The sequence below is a fragment of the Perognathus longimembris genome, chromosome 23, assembly GCF_023159225.1.
Source record: "Perognathus longimembris pacificus isolate PPM17 chromosome 23, ASM2315922v1, whole genome shotgun sequence".
NCBI classification, from domain to species: domain Eukaryota; kingdom Metazoa; phylum Chordata; class Mammalia; order Rodentia; family Heteromyidae; genus Perognathus; species Perognathus longimembris.
In genome coordinates this window covers 23,260,142-23,286,811 of record NC_063183.1, presented here as the reverse complement: position 1 = coordinate 23,286,811, position 26,670 = coordinate 23,260,142, and the positions used below count along the sequence as shown (strand labels likewise).

The 26,670-nt window shown below is 40.8% G+C and overlaps 1 protein-coding gene across 1 annotated transcript in view; it reads right to left on the bottom strand.

Moving 5' to 3' along the window:
• Positions 1–7,920: 7,920 nt before the first annotated feature.
• The window catches only part of Adam10 (ADAM metallopeptidase domain 10), an 81,522-nt gene continuing 62,772 nt past the window's right edge, over positions 7,921–26,670 (bottom strand). The window contains exons 8-16 of the mRNA XM_048331694.1: positions 25,504–25,687; positions 22,437–22,600; positions 19,878–20,061; positions 17,227–17,377; positions 16,049–16,232; positions 14,890–14,998; positions 14,273–14,493; positions 11,135–11,261; positions 7,921–10,217 (exon numbers count right to left, since the gene is read on the bottom strand). Of these exons, the coding sequence (XP_048187651.1) occupies positions 10,123–10,217; positions 11,135–11,261; positions 14,273–14,493; positions 14,890–14,998; positions 16,049–16,232; positions 17,227–17,377; positions 19,878–20,061; positions 22,437–22,600; positions 25,504–25,687 (1,419 nt within the window). The 3' untranslated portion in view covers positions 7,921–10,122. The remainder of the gene's footprint in view (positions 10,218–11,134; positions 11,262–14,272; positions 14,494–14,889; positions 14,999–16,048; positions 16,233–17,226; positions 17,378–19,877; positions 20,062–22,436; positions 22,601–25,503; positions 25,688–26,670) is intronic.

Genomic DNA, 26,670 nt, shown 5'->3' with positions numbered 1-26,670 from the left:
CTAATAAGTACAAAAAAGTGATGGAGCATCTGGTACAGTCTGAAACACTACATTCAGCATTCATTATTTGCCTTTCATGAAATGCTATAATAGAAAATGGATTTATTGGGTAATTTATCAGTGACTTTTTTCCCATAACTACATTATATATGAGCCAATTTGCTATCATTATCAGGTTTCGGTACTGTCCATAATTACATGGGCTATATTTACATGAATGCCAGCACAGATTTACTTGCACAAGCATCACCACACACACACACACACACACACACACACACACACACACACAGGAGAATTACACTAGAAGTTACAATAGTTACAACATTTCTAGGCTATGGGAATTTTCAGCTCCATTGAGATCTTGTGGGACCACAGTTGTATACACCGTCTTCCATCATGGATGAAAGGGGTATGTAAGATTGTACAGTGAGTACAATCTTTTGAGTAAATCCATCTTGTAACTCAAAAATACCCCCTGAAAGCTAATCAACCACATCTCTCCGGTTGTATTACTTTATTATTGAATTATCATTGTTATTGATGGTTGCACCTTTCCCATTGTTAGCAGTATCTTAAGTTTTGCCTTTGTGTTTTGGTGCCAGCATGGAGGCTTAAACTCAGGGTCTGGGTGCTATCCCTTAGCTTTTTTGCTCAAGGCTAGCTAGCACTCTTCCCCTTGAGCCACAGTTCCACTTCTGGCTTTTTGTCAGTTAATTGGAGATTAGTCTCATGAATTCTTCTGCCTATGCTGGCTTCGAACCATAATTGTATGAGCCTCGCCAGGTGTGGCCACTGGTGCCTAGCTTTTAAATACATTTTTTTTTTTTTTTTTTTTTTTTTGGCCAGTCCTGGGCCTTGGACTCAGGGCCTAAGCACTGTCCCTGGCTTCTTCCCGCTCAAGGCTAGCACTCTGCCACTTGAGCCACAGCGCCGCTTCTGGCCGTTTTCTGTATATGTGGTGCTGGGGAATCGAACCTAGGGCCTCGTGTATCCGAGGCAGGCACTCTTGCCACTAGGCTATATCCCCAGCCCCACGTTTTTTTTTTTGTTTTTTTTAAAGAGGAGTATTGCTAGGAATGGAGATAACGACTACCATTCTCTAGTTTAGTTTCTCTTGACCACTGACCAAACTATTTGTCTCCTCCCCACCCATTTGAGTTATATCTAAATGTAATAATGAACAGAGTCCCACTTAGCATTCCTGTCCCTTCATCTTATTCTTCATGATAAATGTGTGCATTTGCTTCAATTGCCTTCGAAAGAATCATTAGAATTCAGTCAGCATTTGATTTTCTCCTGTACTTTAATGTGATTCCTTTATTTTACTCATTATTATATGTAAGTCTCTGCCACTCTGGCTTAAAGATGCTACACACACACACACACACACACACACACACACACACACTCCACAAAATGGTTTTAAATGTTGTATGCAATAAACAAGTAAAAGCTGAAATTCTAAGAATTGTACATGCAAATGCACAAGGACCAGATGGTTTCACAGCTGAATTTTTCTCTAATTAAAAAAATTAAAAGATCATCATAATGTTATCCAGACTATTTAAGACCATAGCTAAAAGCTGTAGAGTATCAAAGTATGAAAATGACAGGCCGTCCCCAAAATATGGGCCAATTTAATTTATGAAAATAAAGGCAATTTAAAAAATAAAGTCTAAGCAAAGAAATTAAGCAATGTCATTTTAAAAAATGCACTGTAGCCAGGCATTGGTGGCTCATGCCTGTAACCCTAAGTACTCAGGAGGCTGAGATCTGAGAATCACAGTTCAAAGTCACCCTGGGCAGGAAAGTCCATGGGACTCTTGTCTCCAATTAACCAACAAAGAAGCCAGAAGTGGAGCTGTGGCTCAAGTGTGAGAGGGCTAGCTAGCCTTGAGTGAAAAAAAATCTCAGGGGCAGCATTCAGGCCTTGAGTTCAAGACCCAGGACTGGTACAGGTGCGCACGCACGCACATGCGCACACACACACACACACACACACACACATAAATGCATTGTTATCGTGGAAAGTTTTATTCCAATAATGTAAGTGGGGGTCAGTACTAGGATATCAGGATAATTTAGGAGTAGGAAAGCACCAGCTATGATAGTACAGGGCCCTGAGTTCAAATCCTAATAAGATATATATGCATTTGCTTCAACTGCCTTAGAAAGAATCATTAGAATTCAGTATGTGTGTACATATGTATATATGTACATATGTATATATGTACACACATATGCACATATATGTATGTGTATCTTTTTCTTTTTTTGAGTGCATCTAGATGATTTTTGAATAGCTTGGCTTGGTGAGTCAGGATTTTGTTTGTAGTGTGGTGTCAAGAGTGCTAAGATGGTCTGATAGAATTTCTGGGGACCATTCTGGGCGCAGGCTACTTGTCCTAGCCCAGACTTACTACTATAATTATGATAAAGGTCAAAGGCTAGGGCCTCCCACAGTTCCCAGACCCCTGGGCCAGATCCTAAGGAGACTAATCAACTATGGAATCTACCACTGAGCTCACCAGCTCTGTACAAATGAATACAGTGAGAAACAAAAATGGGAAGTTCATTATGTATTTATTTAGAGTACAGAGGCCTCACACTTGCCAGGCAACTGCTCTGGCATTGAGCTGCGCAATCCTCTTTACCTTCTGCCTCCCATGCGAGTTACCGCACCTAGTGAAGAAAGATCTTTTTTTTTTTTTTTTTTGGCCAGTCCTGGGCCTTGGACTCAGGGCCTGAGCACTGTCCCTGGCTTCTTTTTGCTCAAGGCTAGCACTCTGCCACTTGAGCCACAGCGCCACTTCTGGCCGTTTTCTGTATATGTGGTGCTGGGGAATCGAACCTAGGGCCTCGTGTATCCGAGGCAGGAACTCTTGCCACTAGGCTATATCCCCAGCCCAAGAAAGATCATTTTGAAAACATAAACTGATGCGTATGAATGGCTAAGTGTACATGTAATAAAAGCAAGAACAAAATGTATTACCCTTTTCCCTTGAGAAAAATTAGGTTGAGTGTCCAGTAGTTAATCAACCTACATCAAAAACACTATTGATTCTATTGGACCCCTACCCTATTTACCCTTTAGATTTTTAGCTCAAGCAATGTCTAGGTCCTGCCTCCTTCTGCATGACAATCCTGAATTGAGGCTTCTCTGAGCTCTGGGTCATTGAAGACCTTTTCCTACTATTCACCCCTTGTGGGGTTGCATACTGATTCACATGATGATTGGGCTAGTGGTGTAATGAGCTCCACAATGCCCACCTCACCATGGTGACATTTGCTACTTTATTCTTACCTTCTAGTGGAGGAGGCCTTGCATGGTAAAGTACTTAAGTAAGAGGACTAGCTGATGGGCTGGGAATATGGCCTAGTGGTAGAGTGCTTGCCTCATATACATGAGGCCCTGGGTTCGATTCCCCAGCGCCACATATACAGAAAAAGCCAGAAGTGGTGCTGTGACTCAAGTGGCAGAGCACTAGCCTTGAGTGAAAGAAGTTCAGGGACAGTGCCCAAGTCCTGTGTTCAAGACTCACAAAGAATGGAGGAACAGGTCCATACCTGTCAATTCCAAACCAGGCTGGAGAGGGCTTTGGGAACAAGGTGGTTAAAAGGCCAGGTTCATTTAGAGATGCTAATAGGTAAGTATGAAAAAAACAAATTACAATCACAAATTAAATGAGGCAAAAAAAAAACAAACACGGTTTATAAACCAGGTGCTTTGGTGCTTGGAAACACAGAAGGTTAACTCCCATCTCAAAGTCAGGGAAGAAAGGGATAGTAAACCAAATTTAAGAAAACTGGCTCACACTTGTAATCCTGTCTACTCAGGAGGCTGAGATCTGAGGTTCAAAGCCAGCCCCAGGGCAATAAAGTTTGATGACTATTCTCTCCAACTAATCATCAAAAAGCCAGAAATGCAGTTACTGAAAACAGTCAGGTCTACGGCCATACCACCCTCAACACGCCCGATCTCATCTGAAAACAGTCAGAATGACAAGTGAAATTACTTAATTTGTTAACATTAATAGGCTTCAGCTTCATTCTTTCCAAAATGACCTCTACAGCCCAACAGAATGGAAAACACGTCCCGTAAGATCCTACACTATATAATTTCTCTACTTTCTTCACGCTGAGTAAAAAGACAATTCTAAGATACCTTTTTCAAGATGTATTTCCATCTTCAAGGGTCATTAAAATTTAAGCAAGAAATGGCAGAAGAATCTAGTTTTACTACATACTAACTATATTTAACTATATGGTCCCAAGTAGGACAGCCAAGTTTAATGCTGATAACCTAACCACAGTCCTTGACATGTTTAACAGAAAATAATTATTTTCCCTAAACAGTTAACAAGCCACACACAAATTAGAAGGCAAGGAAGAGTTTATGGCCTCTTGCTATGACTGCTGAGTGACTGATCGCTTCAAAATTCACCCTAACAGTCTAAATCAATTATTCATTGTAACTGGAGCAGAATATAATTAATTACATCAGCTTGACTGGTTCAAGTTTAACTCCACTAAAAAGATCATTATAAAAAAATCATTAGGAATATCAGTTATTACCATGAATTACTGCTAACATGAAAACAGTCCTGAGTCTCGATGAATTTGACTCAGATTTTTTGAAAGCAGAGTACTCATTAAAAAGACTATTCTTACACATTAGTGTTGAGAGACAATGTCTTCATTTTTCTATCAATGACCCTTAAAATAAAAAAATTAAAACCTTTAGTTCCCAAATTCCAGGGTTGGGATTTCCACACAGGATTGTTAAAAATAATCAACAATCTAGTACCTATTAAACACTGGGGAAGTGGTTAACATTAAAAAAAATAAAATAAAATTTTTAGTGAATAAGACAATGGACATACAATCATACAATATCACTGTCTGTTTTATGCCTTTAGTCAGGCAAAGAAGCAAGTCCCAAAATCTTTTTTTTTTCTGGGCCAGTGCTAAGACTTGAACTCAGAGCCAGGGCACTATTCCTTAGCTATTTCACTTAAGGCTGGTGTTCTACCACTTAAGCCCCATGTCCACTTCCAGATTTTTGACAGTTAATTGGAAATAAGCATCTCATGAACTTTCCTGACTGGGTGGCTTCGAACCTCGGTCCTCAGCCTCCTGAGTAGCCAAGATTACAGGCATGAGCCACCATGCCTGGCTTGTCCCCAGTCTTAACCGGGCCAATTGCACCATTCCATTTCCATTGCATTCGGATTTGGCTTTTGTGGGTGTGCCAAGATAGACAAGACTTCTCAATCTGCTTCCCAATTTCTAGAATTCCTTCTCATTCATTTCTTCTCTTCCATTCATCTTATCCTCATTGGATTATCCCAGTCATTGTACTGGAGATTTCAACAAAGAGCAGAACTGGAGAAATATATCACTCAGCCCTCTATTTTTACCTAGCATCTGGCTGTTCTCTATAGGAGAGAAAATCTTACCGATTATAAAATACGTTAATTTTTAATGAAACAGTACGTGTGTGTGTGTGTGTGTGTGTGTGTGTGTGTGTGCGTGCATGATTCACAATATAGCAATAGAGGGCAGAAGGGCTCAATTTGTATCTTAAGGGTTTGGATCCAGAAACAAGAGTTGAAATATTACACTAATAATAAATGTAAAAAGTTCAACCAATGGATGGTGGGTTGGTTTGGTTTTGTCTTGTTCTGCTGCTCAGGTTGGTCCTGAACTCCTGGACTTCATTCAGTGATACTCCTGTCTCAGCCTCTCGAGTGGCTCAGACTACGGAGACACACTGCTGTGTCTGGCTTACAAGTTGTTTCTAATCAAGGATATGAAATGCTGAAACTAACTGGGTGCCAATGGGCCACACCTGCAATCCTAGCGCTCAGAAGCCGAGGTCTGAGGATCACTGATTCAAAGGCAGCCTGGGCAGAAAAGCCCATGATGTTCTTAGCTCCAATTGGCCACCAAAAAGCTGGAAGGGGAGCTGTGACTCAAGTGATATATCGAGCTCCAGCCTTGAGTGAAGCTCCCAGTAGAGACACACACACAAAAAACCAAAACAACAACAACAAAACCCCCACAAAACCAAACCTAAAAACACCAAGATGAATTACATAAAGCTCTTTTTTTTTTTTTTGCTAGTCTTGGGTCTTGAACTCAGGGCCTGGGCACTGTCCCTGAGCTTCTTTTGCTCAATGCTAGCACTCAACTACTTGAGCCAGAGTGCCACTTCTGGCTTTTTGTGGATAGTTTATTGGAGATACAAGTCTCACAGCCTTTCCAGCCTGAGCTGGCTTCAATCAGCAATCCTCAGATCTCAGCCTCAAGTGGCTAGGCTTACAGGCGTGAGCCACTGGTGACCAGCTTAAAGCTCTCTTTCTTTAAGTAAATCTTTCTGAATACAGCCTGACACTACAGAGAACATTCCGAGTCCGAAAACAGTAAACATTTATTGTTGTTGTCTGTGAGTTTGTGCCTAAACTTAGAAAACTGTCCCAATGCAAATAAAGTTCCAAACAGACTTGAAGTCATTATAGGAAAAAAATGACAAATGAGTAATTATCTCAATTTATGAAAAAGGAAAGCTTCATGAGTAACTAGATGTAATATTCATTTTGGTGGTCCTCTATTAACAAAGTAACTCGAATATAAAAACACTGCAAACTGAGAAACTGTGACAAGTACCTGAAATCCAAAATACTCAGGAGGCAGGGGCAAGATGATCATGAGTTCAAAGCCAGCCTGGACTACAAAATGAGACCCCCACACACACACACAAATTCTTTTTTGGACATTTAGTTGCTCAAGAGATGTAAATCATTTGTAGTTAGTCTTTTTTTAAATTAAGAATTTGGAGCAGATTTCTCTGTATACAGAGCAGTAGTTTAAGCATATAATTCCTTTTCTAGATAGCACCTGTCAATTTTCTTTGCAATGACTCTGACAATACAGAAAAAATCTGGATTAAAAACTTCAATATAGGGGGCTGGGGATATGGCCTAGTGGCAAGAGCGCTCGCCTTGTATACATGAAGCCCTGGGTTCGATTCCCCAGCACCACATATATAGAAAATGGCCAAAAGTGGCGCTGTGGCTCAAGTGGCAGAGTGCTAGCCTTGAGCAAAAAGAAGCCAGGGACAGTGCTCAGGTCCTGAGTCCAAGGCCCAGGACTGGCAAAAAAAAAACAAAAAACTTCAATATAGGCTGGGAATATGGCCTACTGGTAAGAGTGCTTGCCTTGTATACATGAGGCCCTGGGTTCATTTCCCCAGCACCACATATACAGAAAATGGCCAGAAGTGGCGCTGTGGCTCAAGTGGCAGAGTGCTACTAGCCTTGAGCAAAAAGAAGCCAGGGACAGTGCTCAGGCCCTGAGTCCAAGGCCCAGGACTGGCAAAAAAAAAAAAAGTTCAATATACTCACCTAGATCTCCCTCCAACCACACCCCAACATGAAGGATTGAATGCATGGTGGGTATAAAAAATACTACTGCTAAGCTACATCACAGCCCTTGCTACTGTATAAAACCAGGTGCTCTCTAGGTAGCCTACACCGGCTTCAAACTCTTCCACCTGCTTGAGTCTTCGGATGGCATTACAGGCATTTGCTGCCACACCTGGCTAAACTTGACCTTTAAAACAAATGAGGTAGTTAGCATTCCAAGTTTCGAAAAATAAAATAAGACCACACGTTTCCAGTATGACTCAGCTCTTCCTCTGAGAAGTACTGAATATTGATTATAGTGAAAAACAGCTGAGCTTGAATGCTTTAATTTTTTTTCCCTACACTGACTCCAAACTAAGAATAAAGCTACCGACACTTGCATGTAAGTTGGTCTAGCTGCTTAATGATGTCTTTCATTGAGGATGGAAAAGCTGCTTGTGGGGAACTCCTTTGACAGTTCCCAGAGTTCAAAGAGGATAGAACCTTCAAGTTGATTTCATCAAGTCTATTTATTAATGCATTTCAAGTTTCAAAAAACCTTACATCTTTGCACAATACTTTATTTTTTGCAATTTTTAGTAAAAATTTCCAAAGTGAACAAAAAAAGATACTGTATAAAACACAGTGGACATTAAACTGACAGTAGTATTAGATCTCATTTCTCTTGATCTTTGCATTTTTACCACATCTTGATTTGCAGTGGAAAGAGTTCAGTGCATGTATCTCCTTTCAGAACACGTTTAACTTAGACTCAAAAATAAAGCAGAGCACTCTGTCCCCACCAAATCCCTACCACAGGATAACATTACAAGCAAAAAAAATGTACATGTCTCAAAGTCTACCACACCCAAGAAGTTACTAAGAACTCTTGCAGAATAAAAGTCACCAGTTTAGAAATGCAGACCCACTTCCAACCTTTGCACAGTCCAAAAAACAAAGGCATTTAAATGATTTAAAAGCAATTTCATACATATCTACCTACTGGTTTGTTGAGAATTATTTATAGTCTATCTGGGGTTTCATGTACAAAATTTTGTCTCTAAATCATGTACAAAAAGCTGTATTTTGAAAAAAGTCACCACATCCTGTACAAGTTAACAGGAAGAGATCCCATTATTTTCTCTAGCATTTTTTTTGGCCTTGCTGGCGTGCGTCACATTATGAGAATGATTGTGTAAACCTTATACTCTTAAGAAAAAGGAAGGAACAGCAACAACAGAAGAAAAAAAAAAAGCCAAACCATAGAAATCTCAGCCTTCCCTAAATTTGCCTCTTACGTGAAGCCAGGAAAGTCGTAGCTGTTTATTTCTAACTGAAATGATGTAGCTGGAAAACAGAAGCAGTAAATAATGTCACAAGCTTAAGTTTCTTGTAATGCCCCTTCCATTTCCTGCATAGCAATAAGCCTGTTAATACATCAAATGCTTTTGCTTTCTCTCTTAAAAAAAAAAAGCCACTTATTTACATCTGCTTACAAAATAAATTTGGAATGGGACATTGTGCTGTTTCGCCTTCAGTTCTATTAAAGGATCTCAGGGAAAGAATAGCAGAAGGCCTATCTACAACTTGAACTACTACTCCTGTCTGTAGTGGTTAGCCATGATCAGTGACAATATGCTGAAAAACCTGTTCAAATGTTTCTGTGAAGACACAGCTTCTCTTTTCCTTATCAAACAAAAAGCACATTAGCATACTTTAGAGAGGTGAAAAATACAAAAATAAGTAGGCTACAAAGGAAAAGAAATCGTTTCACCGATAGAAACTGCTACCAAAGCATAAATCTGAGTTCACCTAAGCAATTCACAAGAGGAATATAGGGTTAGGAGGCGTCACATCTGTAAGCAGAAAGCAGACGTGTACATGAAGAGCTAGCTGTGAGCCGTACGCGAACGTCCAGTCTGGCCCCGCACCACTGTTCTGCCCGGCGCAGCCCCTCCGGCTCACGGCAGCCATTCCACAAGGGGAAAATGCACGAAGAACCAACTCCAGCGTAAGGAAAAGGGAAACTGATTCTCAGTTCCAAACTGCCCGTGGAAAGCATTACAAATCCTGGACCACTGAATACCACCACTCTGTTTATCCTGAGTATGTCAATTAAACAGTAAGTTTGTTTGCTTGTTTTTCATTAAGAGCGGAAAAATTTTATAATACAAAGAAACATCCATATTGCAATTTCTGTTTACAATTGCACACAGAAGTACAGTGTACGTAAGAAATACATGTCTGCATATAACAAGGTATGTACATTGGCAAGTATGTCTCCAATGTTGAGGTGGTCGAGCCTCCAATCCGTGATTGGCAGTTGAAAAAAAAATAGATCTATTTCACTTTGTGGTATCAGTTTATCGAGAGCCAAGTTTGACTGCAAGTGAAGACAACGCAGCAGCGAAGAACAGGAAACACGGGCCCAGAATGATATTCTAAGACTTTGTGCCATTAGGTTAAAAATATTGTCCATAAGAAAACTGAGTTCCTTTGCCACCCCCACCCTACCCCACCCCCAAACTGGAATTTTCAGGCTTTCAAATTTAAGTTAATTCCACCTGGTCTGAGGACATGATCTCTTGCCATTTTTGTTTTTCTTCAACTATTATTTGTGAGGGTTTAGTTTGGAGATGACTTAATAGGTTTCTCTTTGGAGTGAAGTTTTCCCATTGTAGGCACTAGGAAGAACCAAGGCAAAAGCTGCAGTTTAACGTCTCATGTGTCCCATCTGATAACTCTCGCGGGGCCTCTGTCGCTGGGGCTGCTGAATGGGCTGTGGAGGTCTCCTCCGCTTCAAAGTGCCTGCGAATCACCGACAGAGGTAGAGAGGTGAGAGGGCTGAGCTGCTCTTCCTGGCCCAAGGCTATTGTTTGCACTGTCCAACACAACTAGCAGCCACACATGCACACACACTTTAAACTCTCTAGTGGCCAAATAAAGAATCAGGTGAAATAATTTCAGTATTTGAACAGCCTCTGTTTCAACATGTATTCAAATACAAAACATCATGAGTGAGATATTTCCTTTTTTATCCTGAGTCTTGAAGTCTGGCAAGAGGTTTCAGGGTTAAGAGTACATCTCAATTGAGACTAGCCATGTTTCAAGTGCTCAGTAGTCACAAGTAAACCTAGCATGGGGCGGGGGCGGGGGGAGGGGGGAAGCAGGAGGGACATGCTGTCACTCATCTCCGGTCTCCCCACACCTGAAAGCATCAGGTACCCCGAGAGCAGCAGACCTGACTAAGGCTCTGATGAGGAGGTGGCTACCCTAAGACTCTCCTCCTACACACTGAGATCTGTGTGGTCGACAGACTTCATGAGCCATAGGGAAAAGGCTAGAAAATATTTCAAGAGCACAGACATTAAAAGCAGTAACATCAACACAACTATTAAAACAGTAAGACCCGTCATTTTAAAGCAGCTTAACTATCGTTATTTTTTTTTTAAAAAAGGAAAAACATTAGCCTTTGCAACACAACAAGAAAACGAATACCAAGAAGAGTCAAGATTTCTAGTTCTGAGAATTTTTTGGATGCTCAGGATAGATTAGCATCAAATTGGCAGTCAGTTGGTAGACTAGGCTAATAAAAAGCACATCAGGTGAATCACTGATGCAGCAATTTGTTCTTTAGGAGAAAGTTCTACTGACTAAAGACTCATTGATAATTGCACCTGCTAAATGTCTGAGCGGTGGAAGCACACCCTTCCAAAACGCCTTACCTGGGAGTGGTTTAGGTGGCGGCAACTTTGGGTTACTACTTGGAGTGTGGACACTGCAGATCTTGATGAATCCAGCCATGAGCATGATCAGGGCAATTCCCATAAGTAACACTGCCCACCAGTGAGCCTGGAGACAAAGACATTTTCCCATTTAAAAACTCTAGGATATTATTAAAATACAAAATGTACACCAGAATATATCACATCTTGATTTTTAAAGAACATTTAGGACTCGAGGTAGGGCTCAAGGGGCTAGCTAGCTGGAGTTCTAGCTGTGAGGGACACAAAAGGAAAGGAATGTCTTTTATAATTGTAAAGGTAAACTGGGGAGAGATGGAGGAGACCGATAGAAGAAGCGACATGGATCAAGATGCATTGTACTCATAAATTGGTACATTGAATTCAAATCCTTTTGTACAACTACTTAAAGATAAAAGTAAAGAAACAAAAGTGAACTCAGAAGGAACTTCCATACTGACTTCACGATTTTACATTCCCACCACCATTTGCTCTTGTCCATTTGCTGAGTGACAGCCATCTGACTAAAGTGAGATGAAATTTCAAGGAAATGTTCATTTGCATTTACTTTAGGGCTAAGAATGTTGAATATTTCTTCATGGATCTGTCTTTTTTACTTCTTTTAAGAACTATCTTTTTAGTTCATCTGTCCATTTATTATTTGGACTATTTTATTTGTTGCCAGTCCTGGGTCTTGAACTCAGGGCCTGAGCACTGTCCCTGCCTTCTTTTTGCTCAAGGCTAGCACTCTGCTACTTGAGCCACAGCCTCACTTCCAGCTTTTTCTATATATGTGGTGCTGAGGAATCGAACCCAGGGCTTCATGTATACGAGGCAAGCACTCTACCACTAGGCCATATTCCCAGCCCTATTTGGACTATCTTATGGTTTAATTTTTTTTAATTCTCTTATGGTTTAATTTTTTTGAATTCTCCATACGTTCTGGCTATTAATCCTTTGTTCACTGAGTAACAAAGCTTTTTTTTTTCATTCTGTGTTATCTCCTCATTCTGGTAAATTGTTTCCTTTGATGTGCAGAGCTTTTTAATTTGATGCAATCTCATTTGTCAATTCTTGCTATTTCCTGAGCAATTGGAGTGCTATTCAGAAAACCATTGCCTATGCCTATTTCTTCAAGTGAAACTATTTTTAAATGCTGGCAAACTCATTCAAAATTTCTAAAAACAACAGGCAGTCACACAAAACATGTTGACAGGGCTGAATCTGGCTTGGAAATCACAAGTTTACTTTTTGTTTTGTGGTACTAGAGCTTAAAATCACAGCCTTGAGTTTATGAGGCTGGTGTTCTACCACTCGAGCTACACCTTCAGCCCAAGGTTTACTTTTTAAAAGCTATTCCATATATCCTACTGAGTCTGTTAGACTGTTTCCTATACTTTTCTTTTGTTTCCTATAGAAAATAAATTGCAGAATTCTATTCTTAGTATTTAGAATGCCATTCCTTTTTCCTTACTACATAAGTTTGCCATTGTTCTATTGTTTTCTTTTTCTATTTTCATTAATCCTCAAATGTTAGTATTCAGAGGTAGAGTGGAAGGTTTCCTTCAGTTGTTCTTGAGCAATTCTTAACCCCAATCTATATCAAATGTCGACACAGCCCCTCAGTTAATTCTAGTGACTACTGCACATTCGCAGGTCCCCGCTGGGGAGACAGTGTCACTCGTAATGTGACCTCATCCTTGAGGTCAAGGGGCTTCCTACTACTTCCAGGTCGGTGGCTATTCTGGTATAAAACGTGCTTCCAGCCCTGATGTGCATCACATTCCCTAACACATTTCCTCCCTCTTCTCATGTGCTCACCACATGGCCACCAACGCTATGACAACTCCAAGAATGGAATCAACTGTGTCATTCCTTTACATAAAGCTCTTCTTTAAAAGATTTCCACCAAAGACCTCCAAGACTACACAAGATGGCACAACAAATATAGTGTCCGATCACCAAATATTTACTAAAATGGAGTATCTGAGCACTCAAGAGCTTCTGGGCCACCTAGCAGTGTTCCTGAACAAGGTTTTCCAGGTAATTCATGGCTCAGAAGCCCAGTGCTTAAGCCAGGGACAGTGCTCAGGCCCGGAGTCCAAGCCCAGGACTGGCAAAAAAAAAAAAGAAAAAGAAAAGTGTTAAAATACATGTTTTATCTTGTATGTATTAAAAGATGGAGGGAATCGCCTGGTCTAGTAAATGCAAATACATTTTATCTCAGAAGAAAAGATTACAAAATATCTATTAGTCTGAAAGAGAAGAGACTTGTCATTCATTCAATCAACATTTACTGAGTGTCAACTGTGTGCCAAGCTCTGACCTGGCACAAAGGTGTTAAGGAAAACTATATGACAAAGAGAAGTTTTTTTTAAATGGCCTGGGAGTAAAAAAAAAAAAAGCACACTAAATCACTGAATCAACTCTGGGAAAGTAATTCTACATATGAGACAGGTATCATTTATCATTCACTATAGTCAGTTACATACAGCTGATGACAAAAGTCAAGATGTACTAGTCTAACTTACTGCGCACTATTAGTGTTTAATAATTTAAATCAACAGAAAGAACATTCCAGGTAATTCTATGCTTTCAGAGTTACAGAAATGTGGACTTAAAAATTAATCCAGTTCAGAGTACTGTTCCATGAGCCTCAATAATCATTAACAGATCTACTTGCAAAAGGCCCTGATCTGATTTTGCCGTTTTAACATAAGAACTTTCAGAAATCACCATGTTCTCGTTCATCTCTCAGCAAAGTAGAACCCAGAGTTAGCTACCTGTCATATTGACATTAGGCAGAATATAAAATGCAAGCTGAGCTTTCCAAACCAATGGAAAGAAGAATTCCGTACCCCTGGAGGCCACAGAGGAGGCCACAAAGAGTGGAACAACAGATTCCACCAGCTGACACCACTACACATGAGCACAGGTGGAGGTTCTGATCACTGCGTAAGGAAGTAACAAGCAGGGATAAAGTTCAAATATCTGCATAGAGAGTAATTCCGTATAAACAGGAAACGAGCATTTTCCCCACATCAGTGCCCTTTGATCAAGTAAAATTCAGATCAAACCACTTTAAGCTAGGGTTTCTTTATCAAGAAAAACAATCCTTACCACGATCCACTCGGCAATGTTTTCATAGAGCTGTGGACTGAAAATTGCCTTCTTAAGCCTCGCGAGAGGACCATCAGCATCTACTAATCGGCACCGCATGAAGACATCACAATAGCCCCTGAAGTCATTGCAAGGAGACCCAGGCTGCAGCGTGATGGTCCGGCCATTGAACTGCCTGTTCCACTGCACAGACCCTGTGCTGGCACAAGTTGATGGATCCACTGGAAAAGAAGGCCACGTGTAAGTCGAAGGTCAGATGTCCTCCTGGGCTAGGAGGGGGAAGAGAAAGGGGAAGAAGGAACTGCCTAAAACCATCGCCTGGACATCCAATGGACCTCCACTGGTGCAGCAGGACACTGCTGTCAATAATTCACCTTCCATGTGGCCATATAAACACAAGGGAGTCCCTACCACACTCACATCAATTACTGCCCTAAAAGCTGGTAGTGTAGCACTACGGGGAGCACAATGCTAGAGACATAACACTATGCTCGATTTAAAATTTCCTTAAGAGGATAGAGTAAGCTGCACGCTCTTGTCCCAAGTAGAGGCCGAAGTTGAACAGTTAAAACGTAAGGGAAAATGGTCTTTGTCCTCCCGCAGGAGACAAGCCTTACTTTTCTTCATGCAGCAGACATGGCATAACTCCTTGTCGTCTTTGCCGTCGGAGCTGGCACACGTGCACTCCTCCAAATCATGCTTCTCACAGATGGAACCTGCGCATTGCTGGCAGGAGACACAAATTACTCACAGTCATCCATCAGCAAGGCTAAGCTTCCAATGTCAAAGCAATGATGTGAAAATACAAGTTAATAACCAACAGAGCTGTGGGCGTGGCTCTGTGGGAGGGCGCTTGCTTGGCATGTGCCGTCCCCAGGATGGCACAACAAAAATGAAAACACAAAGATGAATCAGCACTGGGATCATATAAACACTGACAAAGAGTAAATGCGAGTAAGACAGCACAACCTTTGAAGCAGCAGCAAGAAAAAAAAAACCCTGCACAGAATCCATGCAGAAAGAGATCAGGTGAGCACCAACTCCACATGGCTTATTCTGGCTCCTCTATCAGGAAAAGAAAGCGACACCTTCCTCATACAGAGGAAAGTGACAGCCATGAAAGCATCGAGAGGAAATGAGCAGAAAGAGTTCATGTATTCATTTAGAAATCTTTTTTTTTTTGGCCAGTCCTGGGGCTTGGACTCAGGGCCTGAGCACTGTCCCTGGCTTCTTTTTTGCTCAAGGCTAGCACTCTGCCACTTGAGCCACAGCGCCACTTCTGGCCATTTTCTGTATATGTGGTGCTGGGGAATCGAACCCAGGGCCTCATGTATACGAGGCAAGCACTCTTGCCACTAGGCCATATCCCCAGCCCTCATTTAGAAATCTTAAAAGCAGTATAGACATAGTCAATGCCTAGCTGGGCCATGATGTTTTTCTCCAGGGAATAGGGCACGTGTCGCTGGAAAAAAATCACCAAGCACATGGGCTTTGTAGAATAGATAGGGATATTACTGAAACAGAGACCAACAACATTAATACTTTTTTCTTTTTTTGGAGACAATATCTCACTCTATACTCAAACTGGCCTGGAACTTGCTAGTACCCCAGGCTGGCCTCACACTTACCATCCTAGCCTCTCCAGTGCCAGGATTACAGGTGTGCGCCACCATACCCAGCTAAGATAAATCACTATGTAGCTTTCAGTGTCAATAATCATTCTGAAAACATAAATTCTATAAAATTAACACTTAAACCACGGCATCAAATGCTTACCCCATTAATGCACACTTGTGTGTGTCTATTACAGTCTGTAAAGTTTGGCTTGGGATCAGATGCAGGGCAGAGAGCTGTGATGCCATTACATATTCCTTCTTTTGCACAGTCGGAATCGTCCCGACACTTCTCAGCCTTGGACTTAAATGTACACTGGGCTGTACAACAGGGACCTTGACTGGGACTAGAAGAAACAGCAGATGAGTAAACGGAGTTAAGTCACTAGGTTTTTCCTATATGCACAAGGATCAGCTTCATTTTTAGATAATTAATCTTTTTTTTTTCCTGGGTGCTGGGACCAGGGGCTTAAACTCTGGGCCTCACATTCCTACTTGGCTTTCTTGCTCAGATCTGGCGCTCTGCCATTTGAACCATACCTCCAGCCCAGCTTTTTGCTGGCTATTTTGGAGTTGGAGTCTCATAGTCTTTTCTGCCCACACTGTCCTGAAATCTCAATCCTCAGATCTCAGCTTCCTGAATAGTGAGGATTGCAGGTGGGAAACACCAACCTTGCCTCCATACCTGGCAAATCTCATCTTTTACATGTTACTGGAATAAGAAACTACCACATTAGAACATTCTAGTGAGTATAGAAAAGACACTGCGCATCTCATTTTTATGCTCAATAGACTGCATTCAGCATTCTTTGCCTTTTATGAAATGCTCTAGTAGAAAAATGGATGTATGGGGTAACTTAGTGTTTTTTCATAGCTACATTATGTATTACATTATGCATTATGTATCAGTTTTTCTCATTTTATTCTAAAATCAAAGTAGGATACAGACCAGATATTTTTAAAGTACTGTACAAACTACATTCCACTGCTTATAATCTGAAATTAGTGAATTTTACAAGTGTAACAATTACATGTCACTAAATCACAAAAGTGCATACTCCGTGTTACCTAAATATTTACAGATTCTAAAAATACAGAAGGTCACATTTTTTATGTTAAGCAGTAAATAATGTGAGTATCCTTTTCATGTCCTTTTCTAAAAAACAAAACACAAAAAAACCCAGCACACAAATTTTCAGTAGTTCAAGTAGCCTAAAGGAAGGTGCCACTTGCCATCTAAGGAAAACAATAGACCAGCATGTCAGGATGAAGTGTGAAGAGCATGTGTGTCCCCTGGGCTCAGGGCTGCCTGCTAAGTGTTCAAGGAGGCTTTGCAGGTACCTGCACTGCTTTCCAGGCTTCAGTTTGCATTTCTTCCCCTCAGGCTGGTTGGCATCAAAGCAGCACTCGTCCTTACACTGGTCGCTGTAGCCGCAGTCACATTCCTCCCCTTGTTCCACCATTCCATTTCCACAAATGGGCTGGCCGGATTCTGAGAAAAATGCACAGCAAGGTAAGTATTACATGCACACATTCATTTACTGAAAATCAACCACTCTTCAGAGCTTCATAACAAAGACACTCTGATGATGATAGGTAAAGCAGAACAAGCACAGAATGTGGAAATCCGGAGACCTAGATTTAACAAGGGTCCCAACACATTCCTTCCGGGGGGGGGGGGGGGGCGGGGGGCTGGTGCGTCTTAATCAGCACAATGAGAGAATCTAACCTGATGTCCCCTTCTAAGGTCCTTACAGAATCAGCAAGTTGCTTGCTATTTAGGCCATGCTATGCTGAGCTGTATTGAACCATGCCTCTACTATTTATAACACACAAATGCAAACAAGGTTAGAGTTGCAACAACCAGGAACAAAATGAGAACTTTGTTACAGAAAATTTCCAACATACATAAAAGCAGAAAGAGGACAGACACAATGAACACCCACATCTACTGCTCAGCCTTCCCTTACTCCCCAACAACTCTTTTCCTCAGGATTTGTAAATACTTTAAGATCCATTTCAAAAGGATTAGATTTCTTCTTTTAAAATCATAACCATAGGGCTGGGATGTAGCTCAGTGGCAAAGCGCTTGTCTATCAAGTGCAACGTCCTGGGTTCGATCCCCAGTACCAAAAAAGAAAAAACAAAAAATCATAACCGGGCTGGGGATATAGCCTAGTGGCAAGAGTGCCTGCCTCGGATACACGAGGCTCTAGGTTCGATTCCCCAGCACCACATATACAGAAAACGGCCAGAAGCGGCGCTGTGGCTCAAGTGGCGGAGTGCTAGCCTTGAGCGGGAAGAAGCCAGGGACAGTGCTCAGGCCCTGAGTCCAAGGCCCAGGACTGGCAAAAAAAAAAAAAAAAAAAAAAAAAAAAAAATCATAACCATAATACCATTATCACATTGAGCTAAATCAACAACATACTTAATAGCACCTAATAGCCTGTCCACATCCAATTACCTCAGCTGTCTCTTCATACTTGGTTGATCTGGATTATGTTACAAACAAGGCTAGCCCAACCCAGACCCTTCCCCTCATGGTGGCTTTTGGTTCAAGCACCTGTTACATTCAAATGTAACAGATTCACTCTTTTGTTTTGTTTTATGCCATTTATTCACTGAAGTTAGGGAACTTTGTCTTGTGGAATAAGTCACCATAACTACACTCAACAAGTAACCTTTTAGATGTTCCTTAGTTTGTGTCTCAGCTAGATTAAGCTACTCAGGGAATGAACATGTATTATTTCTTTTGCAGTCCCTCCCTTGCGGCCTAATTGTACTGGGTCCCATCTTGGTTAACTAGAGTTAGATAGTCCAGTCAAAGCATAGTGAATGGTTTTAGAAAATATCTTCAGCTTTCTTCTCAAGTTCTTTGATCTTGGCCAATGGAGTCTATGAAATCAGAACAGTGGATTCAATTGTGAGCACAGTAAAAACAGAAATAAATAAAAAATCCCAGCAATACTAGCCTTTGTAAGATCACAAAAATCACAGAACTTTATATTATCTGCTGGGAATGATAAGAATCAACAAATGCCTTTGTTTTCTAGAAAAGAAAACTAACTTCCCCAGGAGTTTGTGACTTACTAGAGACCATATACAACAATCTGAGCAAAACTGACAAAACCCAGGGTCTCTGAGGACTGCAACCTGTGCTCCTTTCTTTCTACTGCACCAAGTCAGGTGGAAATGTCACAACACAGCTGTGGGAACTGCTTGGGCAAAGAAACACATTCCAACCACCTCATATACAACACATCTGAATCTGTAATACTCCATAAAGACTGGATTTCCACTCAGAAAGTTCCCCTCCCCCCCCCGCCCTTTGGCTGGTACTGGAGTTTGAATTCAGGGTCTTAGGCTCTCCCTCACCTTGCTTTCTTGGCTGGTTCTCTACCACACCTCCATTTTGGCATTGTGCTAATTAGAGATGGAGTCTTAAGGACTTTTCTGCCCAGGCTGGCTTCAAACCATGATCCTCTAGATCTCAGCCTCCCAAGTAGTTAGAATTACAGGTGTAAGTCAGGGGCACTTGGCCCATTCTGAATCTTGTCTATGGTGGCGGGACGTATAAACCTACATACACAATAAAACTGTATAGAATTAAATATACCCCCAAGAGGAATGAATGAAAAACCTGGAAATTAGAAAGTCTGTGGATTGTACCCATCAATGGCGATGTTGTGGCTATAATACTGTACTTTAGGTTTGCAGGATAGTCCCAGTATGGGAAACTGGGTGAAGAGTACAGTCTACTGCTTCTTGTAAGTGAATGTGGGTTTGCCATTACCTGGGTGAAGATATCAACTGGGGAAAAAAAAAAGGTTGGACTTTATCAGGAAATCTCCTCACTTCTTGTTTATTAGCCCATTTTGGAGTGCTCTTTAGGAACCATCATGACAAGGCCTCAGTAGTTGCACGCAAGCAATGTAATCTTGCGAAAAACTGTAAGACATAATACAATATAAATGCTGGACAGATGTACGTACCAACAAAGCAGTTGTTCCTCTTCTTTTCCAGAACTTGGCTTATGTTTCTGATACTACACAGTGAGAATTTATTGTTGTTAAGTTTGTCTCCAGATGTTGCTCTTGCATACATGATGTAATTGCCATTCTCTTTCTGGCCTAAATTCTTAGATTCTCCTGGTGTGCACTCTGTCCCAGAATCATGCTGCCAAGTAGAAAGTTACAGAAAAAGGAAATAAAACAAGGTTTGCAGGTCAGCCGATCAAATGGCACTTTCTCATCAGTAGATCAATGGAAGCTATGGACTCTCCATTAGAAAAGATCTTACATTATTTGATACTGTGAGCAGGAAGATGTCTTAGGGGTCAAGGTCATAGAACACAAGGAATCATGAGGACATACTGTCATAAAAGCCCATCAAAAGGAAGCCCAAGTTCTCCTAAATTAGTAAAAGTAATACAACTACTTTAAAACTACTAAATATTATTTAAAATACATGGTAAATTGCCAGATATCAGTGATTCATACCTATAATTCTAACCACTCAGGAGGCTGAGATCTATGTGATCACAATTCAAAACCAGTTCAAGCAAAAAGTCTGTGAAACTCCATCTCCAATTAACCAGCAAAAAGCTGGACTGGAGGTATGGGTTAAGTGGTAAGAGAATCAGCTATGCGAAAAAAGCCAAGCATGGGGCCCTGAGTTTAAGCCCCAACACTGGCAAAAGAAAAATTTAAGTTAAAAAACATTATATTTTATATTTCACACACACACACACACAAATACTAGTTTAGAGAAGACTGAGGTAGGGAAAGATAAGAGGAAGCAAACAAATACATAGAACAGGAACCTAAGATAGCTTATTTATTAACCAGTACATAGGAAAGAGTGAAAACGATGATTAAGGACAGAACCACAGTAGTTTATTTTTAAATGAAAGGAAGAGAATTGGAGACACACAGGAAATACAGAAGACAAAGTCAGAATGCACAGCAGAAGTAGTCCCAAATACTGATTACATACAGAAAGGGACCAGAGCACAGCCCTCGGAATTTTCCCCAAAATTTAGTCACACTGAGCCCAGCAGCCTCCCTCCTCCTGCAAAGTTCAGAGGTGAGAACAAATCACTCAGCTCAATCATTCAGAACGGTAGCAGAAGAGGCAAAGCAAGGTCATAAAGTAAGTCCTACGTATTGAAATTCTGGTTTGGAGCATGCAACAGCACTATTCTCTAGAAGGAACCAGAATTCCAAGGTGTCCATCCAAATAATCACTGTTTTCCCACCTGAGTCCCTGCTGCTTGTCCTCTGACTCCAGATGGGCTTTAAAAAGCCTTTATTGGGGTCCGTATTGGTCCCAGAATGAGGCCAGGATTATTCCATAGAATCCAATCTGCTTTCTGTGAAGGAGGGCACAGTACTACCCTCTCCACCAGAGAACAGTCAACGATGGCATTGCTGACTCTCTTGCTACCTTTCCACTCAATAGATTCCACTCAAAGTTAAGTATTACTGTGTATCCACTAACACATATAAAAACAGAGCAATGAAACAAGCATTATCCCAGTCCCTCCAGGGACTTTCAGGACAGAGAGTAACTTCTGCCCCATCTGTCAAGTGTGACATGTGGAAGTATGGCGTCATAGAGTATCAGCAGTGGCTATGGGATGGGAAGGGACAGGTGGAAACAAACTTGTTCCCTATCTGCTATCCTCAGATAAAGCGAATAGAATAAGCAAAATGCGGGCTGGTGATATGGCCTAGTGGCAAGAGTGCCTGCCTCATATACATGAGGCCCTGGGTTCGATTCCCCAGCACCACATATACAGAAAATGGCCAGAAGTGGCGCTGTGGCTCAAGTGGCAGAGTGCTAGCCTTGAGCAAAAAGAAGCCAGGGACAGTGTTCAGGCCCTGAGTCCAAGCCCCAGGATTGGCAAAAAAAAAAAAAAAAGAAAGAAAGAATAAGCAAAAGGCTGACAGGGTCCCCTAAAAATGAGATGAAAATTCAAATCAAGAGTAAAACTTCGTGGGCTGGGGATATGGCCTAGTGGCAAGAGTGCCTGCCTCAGATACACGAGGCCCTAGGTTCGATTCCCCAGCACCACATATACAGAAAACGGCCAGAAGCGGCGCTGTGGCTCAAGTGGCAGAGTGCTAGCCTTGAGCGGGAAGAAGCCAGGGACAGTGCTCAGGCCCTGAGTCCAAGGCCCAGGACTGGCAAAAAAAAAAAAAAAAAGTAAAACTTCACAAAGAAAGTATAACTTAGTTTGGTAAGAAAACAGAAAAATATTTTCTGTTACTGAAAATAAAACAAGCCAGACATTGTGGTGCACTTCTATAATCCCAACACTCAGGAAGACTGAGGCATGAGGCTGGAGAATTTGAGGACAGCCTGAGCTGTCAGATACGAAAATATGAGGCAAACCTGCACTATATAGTGAGTATAAAAACACGATCTCAAAATAAATAAATGAAAATTAAATTCATGTGTACATTTATATTCACAGTTATTTTTAATCATTCAGCATAAAAAGTCAAGCTACTAAATTTTTGAAAATAAAGTCATGTGGTAATACTTACTGGAGATCCAAAGTTATGCCCAACTTCGTGAGCGAATGTGATGTGAGAGACTTTGGGGGGCACATGTGACCCGTAGTTCTGAACAGTGATAATGCCAGTGTTCAAGGACTTCTTCTTACCATCGGAGTACAGCTTGCTTTTCTCACAGATGCCTCCAGAGCTTCCTAATGCACACCAGAAGATGTCACATGAGTTACCAAGCCCCTACAGCCCCCAAGCAGGTAAATATGAACTGAAATTGTATATTGAATTAGAACAATTTAAAACGCAATTGGTACGCAAATGTGTCGAATACTCAAATACTCTTTTGTCAAGATTAGAAAATCATTTCAAATAAAACATTAATGGCACCCAGAAAGAACCTCCCAGGACTGAGTACACTGCCCTTATAGTGGCTCACCAATGCATTTTCATTTAGCAAGCAAGTATTTGCATTTCCTTTAAATTTAAATATATCAATATTTACAGTGAGCCAAAGCCTATACCTTTTCATCTTTTAAAATCTTACAAGTCAGGCATGGGGGTGCATGATGATGCTCCCGGCTGAGAGGCCCACACGGGCAAAAAAGGATTGGACAAAAAAGAGAGAGAAATACACAGGGACAGAAACAGAGACAGAAACAGACACAGACCATTTCTGAAAATTAACTCCAAAGGGCTAGGGATGTGGATCAAGCGGTGAGTGTGTCTAAAAAGCACTAGACCCTCAGTTCACACCCAAACTACCCCTCCAAAAATAGAAGAGATGGAGAGAAAATGAGAGGGAAATGTATAAAATAAATTTGGGGAAACATTAGACTTTCTTCTCATATTAAATATATGAAGTCATTTTCTAGCTACTGGTTCTCTATAAAGAACCTTGAACTTACTATTATATTAACAGTGCTTTCACATGTAAAAACCATTGTAAGAGCCGGGCACCAGTGGCTCACACCTGTAATCTTAGCTACTCAGGAGGCTGAGATCTGAGGATCATAGTTCAAAGCCAGCCCAGGTAGGAAAGTCCATGAGACTCTTATCTCCAATAAACTACTCAAACAAGACAGAAAGAGTGCTGTGGCACAAGTGGTAAAGCAGTAGCCTTGAGCACAAAGAGGCTCAGGGACAGCACCCAGGCCCAGAGTTCAAGACCCAGGACTGACCAAAAAAACCAAACCAACACTGTAAGAAGTAAAAGACTGGTCTGTGTAGCCTAGGCTGGCACAGAACTTATCACCCTTCTGCCTCAGCCTCCCCAGTACACTTGCTATACTCTCTCTTACTTTTTTTTTTTTTTTTGGTCTTTTTCTTTTTAGGTACTGGAGATCAAACACAAGACATTGTACTTGCTAGGCAAGTGCTTTGCCACTGAGCTACATCCCAGCAGAGCTCTCCCTTACTTTTTAAAAGGACTTTAATGGGAAGTTTCTGTTTACATCCACATTGGAAAGATTTCTAGGCTGAAGATGTAGCTCCGAAGTAGGGAACTTGCCTAGGATGCTTGATCCCCAGAAACAGCTAGTTAGATAGACAGACAGATAAGACAGACAGAAATTCAGATAAATTTTCCCTGTTTGACATTTGAAAAGGTGTAATCTAATGGGTTAAGATACTCTGAAAAGTGATCAAATTAGCTCCCTACACACATAATTATAACCCTATTACTAAACTACTTTTAAAAGGCGTACTATTTTAAATCCCTGATAAAGCTTTCAATGCTAGGTAGCCCTAAACAGAACTATAAGAATAAGCTAATCCTAAAACACCTCTGATGCCTTGCTCCTATGAAATACATGAGCATTCTTGGCAGCAAATGTAAGTGGGAATTATTGCCATGACATGATTTAGAAGATGGAATAGTTTTACAGGAAAGAAAACTGAAAGACTGAGCCATAAGCACACCTAACTCAACGAAGGCTTTATATTACTTCCTTTTCCACACAGACAACAGAATATAGAGAAAATACTCAATGTTTAGGAATATTTAATATATTTTCTTAACCTAGAGATAAGTCCTAAGGACTTCTAGAAATCAGCAATGTCCAAGGATGTTCAAGGAAGCAGCAAGTATAAATCCATGAGTAACTTCTGCACATGGACTAGTTATAACCTACTTTTAAGGTTCTAACAAATAGTACACTAATCCCCTGCCTTGGCTAGGACTGGCTATAAGCACATTCATCCAATGCAGCACTGCCACTCTTGAATAAGCACAAAAGAGTCCACAAGACAGATCTGCAAGGTTGGTTTTTCTTTTTCTTATTTTTTGTAAACAGTCATACACACACACACACACACACACACACACACACACACACACAAACACACACATAAATATATAAATGATAAACACTTTTCTGTATTTTTAAGGTCTATCTAATTTAAGGGAAGATCTTTTATAAATCTGCACTCTAAAAATGTCCTCATAATTTATACATTGCTTAACTTACTAAATAACTATTTTTTATGTTTGTGAGTACTGTTAACATTAAAGTTTCAGATTTACTACAGGCTTAAAGCATATGTAACTCACATTACACAAGACAAAACTAAAATACTGTACCTAGTTTTATAAATTATAGTTTTTTAAAAGTATTGCACCTAGTTTTAAATATTATTGCCAGAAACTCATAAGTGAGGAGATAGCATATCTAGCTACACCACAGCTCAAGGTCAATAATGTTTTATTGGTGTTGGTACTGGGGCTTGAATGCAAGGCCTGGGCACTATCCTTTACTTAGAGCTTTTCTGTTGTCTACCATTTGAACCAGGCCAGCTTTTTGATGGTTAACTGGAAATAAGAGTTTCATGGGCCTTTCTGCCCAGGCTGGCTTCAAACCACGATCCTCAGATCTCAGCCTACTGAATAGCTAGGATTAGAGTTGTGAAGTATGAGCACCCTGCTATAATTTAAATTTAAGATTTTGCTATAAAGTCATCATTGAAAAATACAACGAAATAAAAATGAGTATAAGATATTATGGAGGCATATATACTCACTTTATTGATCTCCCAGATTTGATAAATGTCAGTCTTCTCTAAAAATTGCTTTTTGTTTCAAGTATTAGGGTAAAACATAGGTAAGTACCTGAAGGTGCTCCAACCCAAGCCAGACCGAGAACACCATCATCAAAATCTCGGTCTGTGAAGACATAGGCTAGACAGTAGTCATCATGGTTCTGCTCAGAATTCAATTCCAAAAACTTCTCCACACCAATATTTGGGAAACGGAAAGGATTTGTAGGGTCCTTTTCATCAGCAGTAGTATTGATCTAAAATCCAAAATTTAAATAAACAATGTGAGCAAAATCTTAGTGATAAGCATCTATTTCTGCATCTACCTATGGTACGGGCCAAAGGGAAATCCCTGAGCCAGTTACCAGAGCCAGTGAATGAATGAATGAATGAATGAATGAGAAAATGACAAAAGTAAGAGACAAAGGCAGTGTAAAGGAATAAAAATTGAAGATGCTGAGTTTGGTGCACAGCTGAAGTGGCAGAGTGCTTGCCTAGCAAGCATGAAGCTGAGTTCAAACCCTAATACTGCCAAAAAGAAAAGAAAGCCAAAAAGTTGCACATGTCAAATTTCTGAGCAAGTCTTTACTAGCTGCCTGAACATAGAAGACTTGGAAAGAAAGAACAAATTTTGCTTTCAAAACCTAATAAACAAGGGGCTCGGAATATGGCCTAGTGGCAAGAGTGCTTGCCTCATATACATGAAGCCCTGGGTTCGATTCCTCGGCACCACATATATAGAAAATGGCCAGAAGTGGCGCTGTGGCTCAAGTGGCCAAGTACTAGCCTTGAGCAAAAAGAAGCCAGGGACAGTGCACAGGCCCTGAGATCAAGGCCCAGGACTGGCAAAAAACAAACAAACAAACAAAAAAAACCCTAATAAACAAAGAATGAATTCTTAAATTCAGTTATTTGAGCAAGACTCTGTTAATGATAATCTCCTACAGATGGAGTCATATATAAAGATACAAAACCCTTCCAGGTGCCAGTGGCTGACATCTGCAATCCTAGTTACTCAGGAGTCTGAGATCTGAGGATAGCTGTTCAAAGCCAGCCAGGCAGGAAAGTCCATGAGCTCAAGCCCCAGGACTGGCACAAAACAAAAACATATTAAACACTATATTTTAGCTAATTACTCTAACATGAAATAGGTATCAATACTTAATACCAAGACTTTTCAGTTCAGCAGATAAGTCATTTTCCTGGTTCTCCCTTCTTAGTATTAGTATCAGAGGAATGA